The sequence below is a fragment of the Ochotona curzoniae genome, unplaced genomic scaffold (assembly GCF_017591425.1).
Source record: "Ochotona curzoniae isolate NIBS_2020 unplaced genomic scaffold, NIBS_Ocur_1.0 scaffold_3890, whole genome shotgun sequence".
NCBI classification, from domain to species: domain Eukaryota; kingdom Metazoa; phylum Chordata; class Mammalia; order Lagomorpha; family Ochotonidae; genus Ochotona; species Ochotona curzoniae.
Window position 1 is genome coordinate 13115707 of NW_024467115.1, and position 18205 is coordinate 13133911.

General features: G+C 38.9%; 2 protein-coding genes across 8 annotated transcripts in view; one reads left to right on the forward strand and one right to left on the reverse strand.

Moving 5' to 3' along the window:
* MED23 (mediator complex subunit 23) overlaps nucleotides 1-11145 on the reverse strand; it is a 36891-nt gene extending 25746 nt beyond the window's left edge. For 4 of the 7 annotated variants that reach the window (XM_040965628.1, XM_040965625.1, XM_040965623.1 and 1 more), the window contains exons 1-10: nucleotides 11025-11145; nucleotides 10784-10815; nucleotides 10544-10631; nucleotides 8623-8747; nucleotides 7709-7820; nucleotides 7169-7267; nucleotides 5921-6022; nucleotides 5455-5524; nucleotides 4085-4197; nucleotides 1623-1718 (exon numbers count right to left, since the gene is read on the reverse strand). In XM_040965628.1, the coding sequence (XP_040821562.1) occupies nucleotides 1623-1718; nucleotides 4085-4197; nucleotides 5455-5524; nucleotides 5921-6022; nucleotides 7169-7267; nucleotides 7709-7820; nucleotides 8623-8747; nucleotides 10544-10631; nucleotides 10784-10815; nucleotides 11025-11072 (885 nt within the window). In that variant the 5' untranslated portion in view covers nucleotides 11073-11145. Of the gene's footprint in view, nucleotides 1-1046; nucleotides 1065-1622; nucleotides 1719-4084; nucleotides 4198-5454; nucleotides 5525-5920; nucleotides 6023-7168; nucleotides 7268-7708; nucleotides 7821-8622; nucleotides 8748-10543; nucleotides 10632-10783; nucleotides 10816-11024 lie in introns of all 7 variants that reach the window. The other 3 variants (XM_040965624.1, XM_040965621.1, XM_040965626.1) reach the window with 2 other exon arrangements.
* A 6831-nt stretch (nucleotides 11146-17976) lies between these two features.
* Nucleotides 17977-18205, forward strand: part of ENPP3 (ectonucleotide pyrophosphatase/phosphodiesterase 3) — an 82525-nt gene continuing 82296 nt past the window's right edge. The window contains exon 1 of the mRNA XM_040965654.1: nucleotides 17977-18033. Coding sequence (XP_040821588.1) covers nucleotides 17977-18033 — 57 coding nt within the window. The remainder of the gene's footprint in view (nucleotides 18034-18205) is intronic.

Here is an 18205-nt window from a genome sequence, read left to right on the forward strand (position 1 = left end):
ATGCAAAGTTTCAACACTGAGCAAGTTTTATGGCCAAGCTATATGTCCTTAAAAATAGGGCTTTATAAATGGAAGCACTGGCACAACCTTCACTATAGTATTGCAAGCAGGAACGCTATTTTATATAACCTAAACAAGAATGCCTTTTTAACATAATAAAAAAAAAAGCTGGTCTATTTTAATATGTTGGGCTCAAAAAGTTTAACAAAAAGAATTGGAACCACTATTTTGCTTAAAATCTCAAAGGTGAAAAGTCTTAGAACAGACTTGGGACTTCATAAGAGTTTGGTTTATAAAGTTTGGCCATGGCGTTTTGCTGCCGCCATAGGTGAGCTGCTATGAGCAGAGCTCGCTCTAGGAGGAGGACACTTCTGGCAAAGACTGACAAAGAAGGGTGTCTGTCCAGCAGGTGTGGGGTCACCTAGGAGTGTGACATTTCTTAGTCAATCCCCAGGTCTCCAAAAAAGACTTCCCTGTGTAAAGTTTACCACTCCAACTTTCCAAAGCAGCTTATCTCTGTGAAAGTGCTTTTTTTTGGTTTGTTTTTGTTTTGTTTTAATTTGTTTTTGTTTCAAGGCAAAGACACTTAAGTATTTTTGTTGTTACTTGTTTTAATAATCTGGAAAGATAAAGGCCACCACAAATCTTTCCATCTCTAAAAATTCCACTAGCCCTAAAATATGAAAAATAGTAAATGGAGTGGGAAGGAAAAATGACCCATCAAAAAGTGACAGGATTTATGGAGTGCCAGGTGTTGTCTCTTTCTTTAAAAAAAAATAAGAAAAAGATATAAAAAGCAAATATCAAAAAAATTAAAAAACAAAAATCACCATAAAAAAAAAGAAAGAAAAAAAGAAAAAAAAAGAACCATCCACCAAAAATAACTCTCATATCCCAAGAAGAAATTTTTTTTAGTGGCCTTGGTCTCAGCATGGTCCTGCCAATTTCAAGCCCCGACCATACACGTATTCTCTAAATGGAATCAGTGGCTACAAAGCGGCCAGCGTATCGTTAGTCACAATACAACAGTAAGGTTGTGAACATACCTGAGCAATGTTCAAGGTCTAGAGCATTGGAGGATGGGCAGGACAAGACAGGACAGAACAAAAATAAAGGAAGAAAAAAAGAAAAGACAAAACAGTGACTATGAGGCCAGCCTCAAGGAACCCAGAGTCAGCACAAACCCTCCCACATGTTAAACCACCAAAAATAAAGATACACCAAGAAAAAAACCAGCAAGGAGGCCACACGGAAGAATTCAGATTACAAAAATAGACACCCAAACAACAAAAAAAGTAAAAAAAAAAAAAAAAAAAAGCAAAAAAAAAAATTATGGTTAAGTCATGTGTAGGTTTCTCTGTCAAAAGGTATACTTGAAACTGGCCTTATAGAAAAAAAAGCAATGCAAAATAAACCAACTTTCAAATATCTCCTTTTTAATTTAAACATTCTTACGGCAATTTGTAAGTGATAAAAACAATACATTGCTTAATAAACCATGTACTAAAAAAAAATCATCAAATAGTTCTTAACTGTTTTGCTCAGTTAGCTGTAGCAAAGAAAAGAGAAGAACAGTGCAGATTCTATGAATAATTTACGAGGTTTCCAGCATCGTACAGTACCTGCTTATTTAAACCTAGCATATTGCAGACCATATCCCTGGAATAGGGCTGCTCCAATACATATCTCAACAAAGCAGTCTGTGGTTCAAACAGATCCTTTAAAAAAAATAAAGAAAATTATTGTTTCAAGGTTAACATAAATTTCAACTCAAATTATTCAAAAATGGGGATTAAGAAATCCTGTAAAGGCACTTGTTACCTTCACACAGTAGGCAGTATCTAGTGGGAAAAAAAACCACAGGATTTTAGTGCTTACAGTCAACCTCTTTCCACCCTCATTTATCACAGGTGAAGATACTTGCTCAAGCTCAGACACAGGTAACAGTTAAAAAGACCAAGATCAGAAACACAATCCTCTCTTCCCGGGGTGCTTCCCACTCTACTTTCCAGAAAACATAACAGGTGTATTACAATTTTCAATTGTAGAGTCTCGATGTCAATTTATTTAGATATATTCTAAAGTTTCCTAGATACAAAGAAGCATCAATAAAAATCTCTGCTCCCTTTGTTAAAGTTTAGTAATTCTCTAAAAGTTTAACTCGATGTAAGTATACAGTTCCTAATAACTAAAATCAGTTTATTATATGTGATATCAGAAAGGTACATTTAGAAACAAAATCTTTTCCAGAGATCACAGCCATTTTTTTTCCAAATGATGAGAATTGCCTATTTCCCTACCAAGATTCCCAGAATCGGAGTGGGCATTTGAAACAGTGATGAAGGCCACACCTGACACAGCTGAGACCTTGCAGAGTACTCGGTTTGAGTCCTGGCTACTCTGCTTCCTTTCAGCTTTGTACCGTGCTCCCTGGGAGGCAACAAGTGATGATTCAAGTTCTTGGGTCTTGGCCACTCCCATGGGACACCTAGATGGAGTTATGAGCTCAATCCTGCTGTTGGCATTTGGAAGTAATCATTGATAAGAGGTCTTTCTCTGTCTCTTCCTTTCAAATAGAATTAAAATAAATGATTTCAGAAATGATTCCCAAAGTAGTTTACTGGCTTTTAAATACGTGAAGTTGTAGAAGTAGACAAAATAATCATATGCCGATGTATTTGTTAATTGTATTCACACTTTCCTAAAATACCCCATTAAGAAAACAGCTTATTTTTACTTTAGAAATATTTCTAACTAGCTTACTCTAATTTTTTTAGGAATATTGGTCTTCGAGTTACACGTCTTCGTCCCCATTTTCATCTCTGTTGTGGGAGACACAGTACTTTGACAGTCAATAGAGGGTTCAATTTACGTACAAATTGATTGCATGTCAGCTGGTTTGTGTGTGTGTGTGTGTTTTAAACAGCCACCTCTTGGTGGCTGGATGAAAGACAGAAAAAAAAAATTACTTTATGTGAAGATATGTGTATGCACGCTTGGCAGAGAGACAGACATAAGTAGAGAGAGACTCTATTGGCTGGTACATTTTCCAAAGGCATGCAATGGCAGAAGCTGCGCCAGTTTAAAGCCAGAAGCCTGAAGCTCAATCCAGATCTCCCAATGGGTGGTGGGGATGAATGTATTTGCACAATCACTGTTGCCTCCCAGGAAGTACGTAAACAGGAAGCTGGAATTGGAAGCAAAGATGCGACTTGGCATCCTGCTCACTGAAATGTGATGTGAGTGTTCCACAAAGTGTCTTAACCACTGTTCCAAACACCCAACCCAAGCTGATTCTTAAGATAATCATTAAAAACTGTGCTATTGTATTATGAGGCAAAATTTGTTTTTCATAGTCTCTTAGTTCATTCCAGGTGCCAGAATTCTGCTTACTGGTTCTTTCCGCATTTTAATAGTAAAATATCTGAGACATGGAGGGATTCCTTCAGATACTTCAAAACAGAAGAAGGAAATTCCATGTTTATACAAATGTTTTATATCAAGAGTTAATTTGATATGAATATACAAAGAAGTATCAGTGGTAAGCAAGACCAATCCAGCAATGTAGAAGAATAGGGGAACATTAAGCTTGCCACGATCCAAAACAGCAAGCCCTCTTCTCTTTAGAAGGAAACTTAGAAATGCAATTTTTCCAACAAGCACACTAATGATAAGCATGACTGTAAAGAACTTTCTGCTTGCAACTTAAAGAGGAACGGAGACAGTTTCCAAATCTTGACTTGCAAGTGTAATTAGGAACAGTATCTCCCCATTTCAGAAGGATAAATGACTTGGAATCAGGAGCAAAGAGTTTAGATTCTGGATTCACAATGACTTTCAATCCTGGGCCTAACCACTTTTTAAATGTGGGGCCAAGGAATAAATTTAAAATTTCAGTTTTCCATCTCCAAATTTGGGAACAGCACAATCCACAGGGTATATTTAGACATTGAAATAACGTGATAAGACCTAATTTTCTTTCACTAACTTTTTACTTCTTCAGACAATAAAGACTGATTCTAGCACTAGACATCTTTAAGATGACATCTTAGACCAAAGTTCCATTACATTGAGCAAAACATACCTTATCATATGGCAAAAGACCTTTCAAAGGAAAACGAAGAGTCGCAGGATCTAATTTCCATGAATTACAAATGGCACCCGAGTTATTTACAACTGGCAGAAGACTACAGCGGCCTGTATGTACCACAAAAACGCTATTAAGTAACGTGAACACAGCAAAGTCCGGTCCTTCATTCACACCCCAAGTATTTAATGAACACACATGATAAATCAGGCAGCAGTTTAAAAATGTTTTAATGGGACTGGTATGATTGATTTGCACAGACTTTCCAAATTCAAAAATGCTGCATTTTCTCCTTGCATTTGATATAGCACTTATACAATATAACCCACAGGCCAAATCTAGGTTTCCATCTGCTCATTACAAAGTAATACTGAATACAATGCAGAGTTGGGTAGGTGCAGCAGCTTGGGTAAGCCCTCTATTCACCAGCCAGCTCTTTAAAAAAGAAGTTAGAGATCCCAAGATTAGGGGCAGCTGGAGTAATGTTATGAAGGATGCATGGATAGACTTCAGATGTATCATGTGACCATCAGCTCATATATCTGCCTTTCTACACACGCAGAAACCTACAGAATGGTTTTGTCTTAAGTATGGATTCGTTCCACATATTTGCTTTTCCTTTCCTACGTACAATACTTAAAAAGCAGCACAATCAATAATTGCAAAAACTTGGAAGCAACCGAAAAGCCCATCAACAGAAGACTGGATAAGAAAGCTATGGTTTATTTACTCCATGGAATACTAGTCGGCTATTAAAAAAAACGAAATGCAGTTCTTTGTGGCCAAATGGGCCCAACTGGAAACCATCATGCTAAGGGAAATGAGTCAATCCTAAAAGGTCAGATACCACATGTTTGCCTTAATTTAAGTTGAAATGTTGTCAATTTGTAAAAGGGAACCTGTGAAATGTAGTATTACATTGTTAATTAACCCCATAATGTTGGAAACTGTTGTTGATGTTATGTTATGGCATTTAAGTGGTCGGAACAATAATCTGCCAGCTATGTCTCCAGACCAGAGTTGGTCTCCCCAAGAAACTGTTGAATTCAGCTGGGCAACAAGATACTGGACACTATGCAAGGCACATGCTTGCATTGAAGGAAATAAGACTAGATTTGATCTGTAATACTGCAATAAGGTGGAACAATCCACCATGGGGGGAGGGCAAGGGAAGAGAAAGGGGGAACATCAGAGCCTATGAAATGTTATAAAATTAAATGCAATAAAAAAATTTTTAAAAAGCACTTGAAAATAAGTGACAGACTTTAGCATTTTGCTAGAAAGCCACACGGTATATATGAGACTACCCTTCAGGAAAATCACTAAAAATCATACATTATTTAGCATATTTTAAGTTATAATCCTACCACAAATGGAGTTTATCCTTGCTGTGGGTCGGAAGGTATCCACAAAGTCTGATACCAAGTTTCCAAGTAACTAGGAAAAATAAAGTAAGTATAAACATGAGACCAACACTACCCCGAAAATAGTGCTCATTCACAAGTGAACCAACATAATTAAAGACTGAATACAATGCCGGGCACACAATAATTTCTCAATGCTTAGTCCCCTTTCGCTTTCTTCTAATTATTTGTTAGCTTATCGGTCTCTAAATTAAACCAAGTTACACCACCATACCCATAGCTATCTGATGAAGTTGTGTATACTCAAAATTTTACCACATTGAACAGAAACTATGTCAATGGACCAGTGAAGAAATAAATACATATGATTAAAAAACACATACTGTCAAATAGTGACCATTAAAAAAATAAGCTAAGATAATAGCTTTTTGATAATAGCTTCTATTGAGTTTTTGAAAAATATGCTTACCCAGTGTGGAAGCTTTCCTTCAGGATATAATTTTCTGATTTCTGTGACTGCAAAATATGCTGGTAACAAGCAGGCATTTCTTTCCAAGATATATGCTATAACCTAAGAAAAAACAAAGAGCAACACCATATTCTCATGGGATCCACATACATGTGCCGCAAATATAACAATGGCAAGTGACAATAAAAAGGATGTTAAAAGGCAGAGATGTGACCTTTTGGGGAGATGCTGGTCAAAGGATACAAAATTTCATTAGCACAAATATCCTCAAGAACTATTGTATGCTGCGGTCATTATAGTTACAAACAATATACTATATGCTTGAGAACTGCTGAGACAGTAATCTTAAATTTAAGTATGTGTGGATAATCTATACGTTAAACATTGTGACTTAGCTATTTCACAATGCATACATATTATCAATTTTAAAAAGGCTAATACTGTTTGCATTTAACCTGTAGCATAAAGGAATTTGCTTCTATATTTTAAAAAAGGTCTAAAAAGAAACATTAACAAGCAAAAGAATGGATTCCTAGTAGTTAGGAAAGAACCTTAAAAATGTTTTTAATACTAGATTTTACAAGCAACTTACAAAACAAGTAACAGTTCTTGCAGCAACACTAGTTACAAAGCATGAAGATATTTTAACTGGTCCACAGGCTGATGTTATATCATGATTTAAAATTATATATTTTTTGTAACTATAAATCGATAAGTAGTTAAAATCATAAATTTCCTCCAGAAATATGCTAAAAGATAGCACCTTCAAAAATGAATTTTTTGGGCCCGGCGCGGTGGCACAAGTGGTTGGGGTCCTTGCCTTGCACGCCCGGGATCCCATATGGGTGCCGGTTCTATCCCAGCAGCCCCGCTTCCCTTCCAGCTCCCTGCCTGTGGCCCGGGAAAGCAGTCGAGGACGGCCCAAAGCTTTGGGACCCTGCACCCTCGTGGGAAACCCGGAAGAGGCTCCTGGCTTCGGACCAGCATAGCATCGGCCGTTGCGCTCACTTGGGGAGTGAATCATCGGACGGAAGATCTTCCTCTCTGTCTCTTCTCTGTGTATATCTGCCTTTCCAATAAAAAAATAATAAAAATAAATCTTAAAAAAAAAATGAATTTTTTGTGTGTGTGTGTGGGGGAGGCTGGGGGTGAGAGAATAAATGGAGTATTCTACAAGCTATTATAAATTTTAAATGTGCAAACCCAGACTTTTTTGAGGCTATCATCAGTGAGACACGTCTAAATTACCTCTTTCGCTGCCAAAAGCTGCTGCACCACAGCAGAGCTCACTGTATTAGGGATTGTCAGAATTTTCTCCAAAATCACCTTTAAGAGATCTCGAACACCCTGATACAAGAAAGAAGAAATAGGTCAAAACCAAGTAATATCCCCTGTATTAGACAAAAGATTCCAAAGTTTCACGATTACCTGCCAGCTGACACCCTAAAATGTTCTGAATATGGTAACACTACCTAACACCAACCTAAGGGAAGATCCATGCCCCTGGCTTCAGCACCAGCCCAGCCCCGTCCATTACAGGCATTTTTACAAAGTGAACCAGCAGATGCGAGTTCCCCGTTTCTCAAACAAATATATTAAGGGCTGAAAAATAACGGTAAATGAGTACTAAAGAGTTGTGTAATTTTTTTAAACCCCTTTAAGGATCCAAGACAAAAAAAAAAAATTTGTAAATACTTTCACTTCATTTCTCTCAACTAAAAATAAGCCACAAACATGGAAAAACTGATCACATGTAAAAGCAGTTACTTAAATAATTAGAAAAAGTACCTTGTAGTCCACGCCACCAATTATTTTCCGAACCAGTTTAAATGTTAAAGCCCAAAGCTGTGTTCTTTCCCATTCAAGAGTGTCTGAGTTTATCAGGGATTCACAAACCATCCTAGAAAAAAAGGAATGTCCATTCCAGTTACAAGGCAGAATTACACCAGTTCTCTAACAGTCACAGGCAGTGTAGTCTGGGTCTTGTATCTGTCATAGCAAGTAAACATATTTAATAAAAGTACATTGTTAATCAAGCACACTTTGACATGTTATTTTACACTTCACATTTTTAAATGTAAAGATCAAACACAAGTAGAATTAAATATTATGTTGTATTTTTATTGGAAAAAAATCGAAATGCTTTTGGTTAAGTATTTACCATCCATCAGCTTACGGCAACTTATTCTTGCCAAATGGCGAGTAGGATTTTCAGTCCCACATGCTTTCCTGAAAGCGACACTGAGGAGCGTACATGTTCTCTCTCCACAAATGGGGGCGAGGGATCCCTGGGAGTGAGGATGCCTTTCTGACCAATGTCCTACCCACTTTGGACTGTAATCACATGGGGGAGTTTGAAAACAAAAAAACTAACTGAATCTTTAGGTCAGTTATCCACAAGCCATGACTGATAATAAAATGATTCCTGTAATGTCGAGGTAATTCATTGTGTGGCAAAAATAAACTGGAACAAACCAACCAGAGGGCATGATCTCAGCCCTGGCTGAGAGAGGCTGCCTGGTGCTGAGCTTAAGTGCTCATTTTGCATACGTCTCCAATAAAGAAAAACCTGACACATCATGATCAACCGATGAGCCTCACTTCCTTCTTTCCCCTTACTCTTTTTTACAACTGCAACCAATTTCCAAATGTTTATAAAGTTGACAAATCTTTGGACTGCTTGTACCCACAATTTAACATACCTGGGTGGAAGAAGACCAGTCTCAACGGCCATTGCCAAGCAGTCATAAAGAAAAGAAATTCTTTTCGGACTATGTTGGCCATGAATAAATTTCACAACCCACTGGATGCATTGTTCATGAGACTCCTGAAAAATTAGAAAATGGCTTTATATTTGGTTAAAAAGACATTATACAACAAATATCTGGCATTATATAAAAATTATGAATGCAATTCCTCATCATGAACATGAAAATAATTCTTTAAAAGAATTTGATTATTTGATTTATTAAGCTTAAGACTTAGAATTATAGAAATTCCCATCATTTTTATTGTGTGGAGCCAATAAACATCATTAAGATTTTATATACTGTGATCAATGGGAAACTCCACTGATTGTGAAGGCACTGTGGGCTGTGCCTTCATGACTGATATAAACACCAGAAGCCCAAACAAGACCCCATTATGATTCCAATGATTAAATTTCAAGCCTTGTAAAACTCTAAAACTGACACCAAAATGTTACCATAACAAAGTCTGCCTCCTCTGATGCCACCAAGTTACCTATGCCTGTTACTCTGCACCACCACTGTCTAATGTTTGCAACTACAGTTTAGAAACATTTTCTTCTTAGCTCCTGCTAGAATATAGACTTCTTGAACACAAGGGATACATCTTAACTTATACTTAACAGACCATTTTAAGAATGAAAACATGTCACAAAGCTGTTCAGTCTCTCAGAGAGATGCAAAACACAACTCTACTGAGATAACACTGCCAATATTTTTGACTGGTGAAGATCAAAAAGTTCATTAGTACTATTGTGAGGCTAGCTATTTTTATACATCGATGGTGGAAGAATAAGCCTTATGAAAAACGACTAGGCAAATCTTATAAAAATTTAAAATAGAAATAACTTTTGACTCAGTGGCAATATTTCTAGAAATTGATCCCATGTACCAAGCACAATAATATTCACTAAAGTTCTAAGGTATTAAAGGTAAATAATAATAATAATAATAATAATAATAATTGCTAAATGTGAGTCTGCTGAGAACTGGTTAAGCTAAATAAGGTGGAGTAATATACAACATAATACTGTTACAAAAAAGGAACGAAGGGAGATAGGAAAGTATGAATAGCTCACTGGATTGAGAAGCAAGTGACTTCAGAATTTAGTAAGAGAGAAAAAGGTAAGATGGTCGTAAATGAACACATGGCATCTGACCATTCTGTAAGAACTTTTCTATACACACAAATCCTTCCATAAGGAAACAAACTGGAAATCCTAGCTGCAGACACGGAAAAGAACAGGTGACAAGCCTGGGAGACGTGGAGGTCTACAAGACATTCGGTCAACTTCCTCTGCACCTTTCCCATTCTGAGACACACAAACTTACATCTACTGGAAAACAGCTAACACCTAAACAGCTAACACCTGCCACTGTATGTTCCGTGTCTGTGTCCATGTTCCGTCTCAATACATGGAGCTCACATGAAAACAGTTTTCGTACCTCCTTGCCCTGGCAGAATACACCACCAGAATATAAGATTTTCAAGGATTACACACTTCGTGTTTTTCTAGATATATTTTCTGAACACAAAGCTACCCAGTATCTTTGTACCTTTATAAAGCATTTGGGTATCTTCCCTGTATTATCCTTTGTGTTGAGCAAGAAAGAGTTTTTTTCCATAGCAAGTAAACCTTCACTGCTTCCAAGAGCACCAGAGAAGTCATAATAGAATGAAAATGGTCTTATATGATTATACAATTTTGCAATATAAATTCTCCACCGAAGCATATTAATGAATAAAATAGCATTATTTTCAATGACAGCAATTTTTTCTTATATCCAGAAAGATCTTAACAACAACTCGGAAGTAGGTGAAAAAGTGAAGGTGCCAAGAATCATCAACAGAATATATTAAAAACGCAGTGGGTACCTGGGACAGACCACTCCAAAACTGCCGAAAGGCCCCTAAACAGCTGATCAGTTTTGTTTTTTCATCTTCAGGGGTGTCCATAAACATGCTAAAAACGAAAGAATCCCAAATGGCATTATCTATCACAAGTTTTGAAAGGTAATTAAACATAATCCAAAGAGCGGATCACATAATCTGCCCCCAAACAACCCTAAGCAACAACTGCGTCCAAACACAAAAATCTGCCAGGCGCAGACTCACCCTGGGAAAGCCTCTTCTATAATTTCTGTTTTCTGTTGAGGAAAACAACAACAACAAACACGTAAACGATGTGAATAAGGGAGGAGTCCCTCCAGGAAAAGTGTTAGAACGTGACACAGGACGCAGCAAGACCCGCCGGCCCGTCCGGACGGCCGCAGGAGACCGCGGGCGCACTTCACCCCAGGGTCCCACCAAGGCGGAGCAGGGCAAGCCCTCGGCCGGCACCGCCAGCTGCACTCACCACCACCTCCTCAAAAATGCTCTGCAGTTGCGTTTCCATCTGTACCATCGCCCCGCCCCCGGGGTGCCCAGGCCCGAGCTGCGACCAGGAAAGGGGGCAGGGGGACAGAGCCGCCGACGGCAGCAGACCCGGCGGAAACCAGCCAGCCCCGAGCACCTGCGCGGAAGCCGGAAGGGGCTCGGTGCGCTCCGCTCACCAGCCCCTCCGGAAACCAAGGGCCTAACCTGACGGTTCCGCGCGTCCGTCCGCGGGCCCAGAGCGCCCTCGGGCGGGACCAGCCGGCCTCGAATCCCGCCCCCGAATCCCGCCCCATCCCCACGCCTCCCCGGTTGTGGGGCGGGCTACACCCTGTCGCATCCCCAGGCCGAGTATGGCCAAGGCTGTGAGAGGGACTCGAGCTCCCTCAACGGCGCGGAGCAGGATTGAAACCACGTTGTTTCTGACAGGCTGGACCAATGGTGGCGACTCCGTGTCGTTACAGGAGTATGGGATGCTTCTGGATCAATTCACTTAGTGAAAGCTGATGCTCTCGGTGACGTGCAGGTCTATGTAATTGCTTCCGTTATAGGTGGAGAAACTGAGGCCTGGGAAGATAGAGCTATATTCTAAGTTGAAAGAAAGCAAGAAGGGAAGGAAAGAAGAAAAACCAGTCAATGCGGATCAGGATTTCTCGGAAAGTCCTTGAAAAACTAGAAACCAACTCTCTCTTTGCCATGCCACATTGCCTTTCTGAGAAGTCAGTTCATAGTGAATTTTGTCTCTGCACGATTTTTACTAAGTAATGAAGATTGCTGCCATAACCATTTAACTGCTCTCGTGCTATGGAAAGCTTTCCCTGCCAGCCTGGGTAAGCATATGCATAAAGTAATTATTCCATTTAAAATAAACAAGTCTATTTTGAGGCACTTTTGTCTATTATATGAAGAGATATATTTCAGTTTTTAAAAATATTGAATTCTATTGGAAACACAGGTTTATGGAGGAAGGAGAGACATGGAGAAATCTCTGTCCTCTGGTTCATTCCCCAAATGGCCACAATGGCAGGAGCTGAATTGCTCTGAAACCAGGAGATGGACACTTCTTCCAGGTTTCCCATGTGGGTGCCAGGTCCCCAGACATCAAGACACCCTCCACTGTTTGCCATGAACAGAGGGCTGGCTGGCAAGTGGTCAGAACTTCAACTGGTACCCATATGGAATGCCAGAACCACAGGCATAGGCCTTGCCTATTATAACACAGTGCTGGCCCCTCATATGTCTCATTTTAAATACATAATAATACTTCCTACCTCCCCCCTTTCTTCCTTTGATTCTTTTTTTCTTTTATTATTTTGTGATAAAAAATTTACTTTATAGTCACAAGCTTAATATTCCACTAAAAACAAAATTCAACATGTAGGAAGTAGGAAGACCAGTGCTCCATAGGTGTTTAGACAAGGGCTGTGAACAACAACAAATCTTGAGATGTCAGTTTCACCCATATCTGTTTGGAACTCCTATATTACTAGCACAAATCAGAGAAAATATGTCATTTGCCTTTTTACACATTTGAGCTTCCTAGCCTCTTGTAAGACTATAAAAAAACAATATTTATTGCTTGATCATATGTTCCCAAAACCTGTGTCATAAACTAGTTCATTGGTACTGTTTACAGATGACTATTATTTTTTATTGCAATGAGGACATATGCAGTACAAATGATTTCTCTTATGAACACTTTTTTCATCCACATTTCTACTCAGATTCTTTAAAAAAAATCCCAGTGAATGATTTTGAGCTTTCCCACATGCTAGGTCTCTACTGTCATTCTTTTAAAAGATCCAACCTGTGAAATTTACTCAACAATATGCTTATTCTGCAAAACATGGGTCTTTTGTAGTAGTGCTTCTGAATTTGTATGTGTGTATGTATTGATAGGACAAGATGTACTTGACTTACTGAGAAGCAGTTCAGAGTAGCTGATGTCCAAGGGAAGAACCACTGTGGCTGCTCGGGGAAGGAGGAAGGAGCCACCAAGAACTTCAGAACACCAGCATGCGTGAAAGAAGTACCGGAGTGTAGGGGAGCACAGCTACAGACCCTTATCCGACTTGATGAATGCTGAAAAAGTCGAGTGAATCATTTATTATGGGTTTTTAACTGTTGCATCAACTTGGCTTCCGTGGGATAAAGGCATGTTGGTCATGATACAGTATTTTTTTTATAGACTGCTGGATTATACTTATATTTTATTTTTCCCTTTGGATTATCAGTTCCCAACAAATCTGTTTTATTTTGATTAATCATCTTTATTTAACCTCTTGAAGAAATGACTGGTGGGATCTTGAATGTTCTTTAACTTCTAATGATGGCTCTAATGATCTTTGACTTGTTGGAGGGCTGTAGGACACTGCATACTTCCAGACACTCTCCCTTCCTTTTTGAGTGCTGGAAGCTGTAAACATGACTCCCAAGTAAAGACCTGTTGTACAAGTCCTTGACCTGGAGCTTGTAATGTGCACAAACAGCCACTGTGTGTCACTGTTAACCACAGAATAACGATCAGAAACAGATGATAGAATGCAAATTTCCTGAAGGAGACTAGCTTTAAGTTAGGCTTAAAGTATCAGTTTTCTGGGGTTGCCATAACAGAGTCCCAAATACCAGGTAAATTAGAAACAGAAATTTATTTTCTTACGATGTGGAAGTGTTGAATTGTGAGATTGAGGTGTTTTTTGGGAGGGCCTCTCCCTTTGGCTTATGGATAGTAGTCACCTGTCCCCTTAGTTCATGCCTGGGTCCTAATCTGCATTTCTTAGAAGGACATTAGTCCTACTGAACCAGAGCTCATGTTAATATAAACATGCCAAAACATCCACTTCTTGGCTCTAAAGTTCGATATGGCTTAGGAGATCATATCTTGCGGTCAGTTCCAAGCAGACTCTGTGCTTAAGGAAGCCAGTTAGCTGCAATGCCTGACTGCAGACTTTAGGGAGGCAAAGTACAAAAGGAAGCCAAAGCACCTCATTTTACCATAAAACAAGAAAATTCTTGAACACTGATAAGATTCTTGAAAGCATTCCCAGAGATCCAATCAGGGAAATATGAGTATCAGAATAATGATGGTGAAATGGAGAATAGACTACTGAATAAAATAGGAAAATCTGAGACTGTAGTTAGAGATTATATAATCATAAAATTTAAAGAACCCCTCCATAATAAAAAGACAAAAAAACAAGCTCACGTGGAAGCTTGACAAAGGCACCCTTTAACCAAGTAGGCACCATCAATACTGGAAAAAATTGAAATCATGCACTTACTAGGAGAATGTGATAAGGAAAGCACAACTCCATTTCTGTTTGTTTTCTGGCAAAATTGTATAAACTGAATCTAATGATGTGGAAATGTAGAGCAAAACATTAAGGCGCATTCTACAAAACAGGCTTATAATACTCAAAAGTGTCATAGTCCAGAAAGTCCAGGACTGACCGGGAGACTTCCAGAATTAGAAAAACTCTATCACAACCAAAAAGCGTAATTTTGAACAGAATACATTTGCTCTTGAGGAAAATAACAGTAATAATAATAATAATAATAAAACCCTGGATAGGATGTGATGATTAAATGGGACATGTGTATTAGAGTGTATTCCTTAATTTTGGTGGTAATGAAAAAAAATGTCCTTACAGAATATATGTGTACTGAAATATTTTTGAGAAGATGTGAGATCAGACTAACAACTCACTCTAAAATAGTTAGGGGAAAATTGTTCTTTACCTTGATTTATCCAAACCTTCTATTAGTTTTCAACCATTTCAAAATTTCACAATGGGTGTTTAGCACTACAGTTATGTGGACGCTTTGGATGTCTGACTTGTGATGATGGGCCCTACCATCTCAGAGACTGAAGGGCCATGAGTAAGATCTCCCAATTACTCTACATCTGGCACTAGACTGAATTTGTTTTTCTAGATAAAACATTCCATGTATTAATACCAATCACAAGGACATAAATGATAATTTCCTGAGTTAACAGTGAAATGTAAAGTTTAATCTACATCAGTAATACATTTTATTCTACATCTAATACTAGACTGGATTTCAGTGCCAAGGGTGCTGCTGGGTCTTCCCCCACAGCCGGTACAGCTGCTTGGCCAGGGAAGATCTGTGGTTGCTGCTCTGACCACATCAAAAGCCCTCAATAGCCATCACCTTGGCCCAGCAAGCAAGTGGTGATCTGCTTTGCCCACCCTCCCCACCTCTGCAGATTTAATATTAAAAACACAGGCAGTTGTGCTGGCATGCTGGGTTAGTTAAAACAAAGTTGGGATGAACCAGTCCCAGAATGCCAGGCAACTGTTTTCGGTTTTTCTCCCAGCGGTGTAAAACTTGCCTAGGCACAAGACAAGCCAAGTCATTGCCTACATCTGTGCTAGACTGAATCTTTAAATCATATTCAGCTTCCCTTCCCATAGGTACTAGCTGTTTTGCAAATGGTAAAACTGAAGGTTCAAGAACTTAAGGGATTAGATACTTTGCTTCCTTTCCTCTCTCTCTGCTTCCTTCCTCCCCGCCCCCGCCTTGTGTTCCTTTCTTGTTTGTTGCATTCTATATTTCTGCTACCATGTATCTAATATCCAAAAATTCTTATTTTCCTTGAATTTTTGCTTATTGTATATGAATCTTCTTATATCTTTACTAATACTAATGCGTTTTTTTTTCTGTTGGATATTCTCTCTATGTAGCTCTTGACCATGTATTTCACTTGTCTGTATCAGTAGAGAACTAACTAGCTAAATGCAAATGCTGGGCTGGTGGATAGTGCTGGTCAACATGAAGTGTGTTTCTAGGGTGGCCTGGGGTATGGCTTCTTAAGAAATCTCTGAAGTGAGAGCTACAGATCTAAGCTCTTGAGCTGATCTGATTCTCTCCAAGCTCATAGAAGTAGGTCAGGTACATTTTGCTGACCACTTTCTGAGAGTAAAATGAAGCAAACAGCCTGGGTTATTAGCCTTGTAAAAATTATTGTTATTTTAAAAAAAAATTATTGGAAAGGCAGAGTGTGTCTTTTCAGAGTTTTTCCAGGTTGCCTAATCAACTACTTAGATAATTTTCTGAATGCCTTTCTTCAGAAAAATGTATTACTCCTCTCTTGATTTATCTGTGCTTCATTATCTCTATTATAGTACTTGGCACACTAAATTCTCATAAGAGGATCTGTTTCTGCATTTGACTAAGACTGCTTATGACAGATGTAAACATGTCCATATCTCCTTAACACCTGGCATGACGTTTGAGGCTTGGTGGTAATCAGCTATCTTTCATTATTCTCGGCTGACCAAAAGTACTCAAAGAGATCTTATTTTTCTTTGCAGCAATAGCTACTTCTGGAATGCTAGATAGAAAAAAAAAGGTTTGGATTACTGTAATTATATGCCACTAGTTTGTCATCATTTAGAACAATTCCATTTCTTTTATATTAATGTGTGCTAGCTTAGTTAAATCTCCAATGTTAAAAATCCCTTTAATAATTTATTCAGCAAACGTTCATTCGCTGTCTTTTGCGTGCCTGCCATTGTGCTTTGTACCAGAACAAAATAGGTGAAATCAACTTAATTTCTGTGACCGTTGAGCGAACATGCCAGTGAAGGCTCCAGGATTCTGAGGAATAACTCAGTGTGTGCCACGTCTCAGATAAGCCAGCAGACCATGACCTGTGCTTTGTGCTTAGTACAGCTGATAGGCACCGATATATGGACAGGTACACTTACGGGACTGCTCTCAGGGAGTAGGGCAGCTTTGGGAAATCTCTTGGGGTATCTTTAGAGTGTGAGTCATAAATGAAGTTCTCATGATGACACTAAAAGCAAGAAGAGTCCATTAATCTCAGAATGTTTTGAAATCAAATCACTTCTGAATTTTGAAATGAGTAAGAGAAATTTTCTAGAATTCCAATGCTACTAGGAGAGAATTTCTCCGCTTGAGACAAAGTTTGAGAAGCAGTCTTCTAGGACCCAGAGATAATGTTAGGAATTGTTTTGCAGAAAACAGTTACAATGCTAGAAATGTCATCAAATCAAATTTTTCCTCTCCAAACTCATTATAAATATTTATCTCTGCTTGTTGGTAATGAGATTTTACACATCTGCTTTTAGAAAAGTGGTTTTTTTTTTTTTTTAACGCAGCTAGGTACTGCCAAATACTGGTATCAGTTCATAGCCACTGATTCTATTTTATCAGTTACTGTTTGGGTGTCTACTGACCCAGGATTTTATGTATATTTCAATCCCCAACATTCAGGTCCTATTTTTTATGATTAGATGTCTGTCTTTTTACCTTGTGTGTGCTCTTGCCAGTCGGACCTGGTTTTTCATTGCTAACCCCAGTGTCACATAGACGGCTCCATCTTAAGCCAGCTCCAGCAGGGCTAACATCTGTCTTTCCTGTACCATTTACCTACATGGCTAGCTTTCGTTGTGCTGTGGTTGCTTGCCAATCTCCCTGTAAACTTTTCTGCCCTGTCTTCATGACCTCATAACTGGCTCACGTGTTATCATGTTATTTGAGATCTTCCCTCCTTAATGTCTGCCTTCCTTCTCCCCCTTATCACTGGGCTGGAGCCGAACTTCTGTCTCAATTTATTCACCTCCCTTAGTGTATCTAACTTTTGTGGGCTCCCTCTTCCCCGATATGGCTTGTCTGTTGACCACTTAAATTGCAGTTCTGGACCCAAGAAAGGAGAATTAAGAAAATTAACAGGCCCTGGGCTTTTCCCAAGACAGCAGCAAATGGATTTTACATGATTTTAGAAAAGTTCCCCAAATTTTGCAAACAGCAGGACCTTCTAGAAGGTAATACATTTTCATGATTTAGATTGGTGGAAGGTACAGTGACAGTTATCTAAGCACTGAGGGCGAGTGATCCTGACCTTTGAGTATTCGGGAACAGACAGTGAAGCTTTCAGAGCTGAAAAGATGCGGGTTGTTGCTGAAGTCAAAGGGGAGAATACGAAGGAGGTTTCCAAGGTCCAGGTGACTCAGAAAGTGCAGGTTCAGATCTAGATGATACAGGGTATTCCAAAGTCTAAGCTACGAAGAGGGTGTGGATTTGGCCAATGTTCAACATTCAGATGAACAGTTAGGAACACACTCCTAGAAGTTCAAAGACTCAGAGGAGTTGGGGGTTATCGTTTAGCTGGGTGAC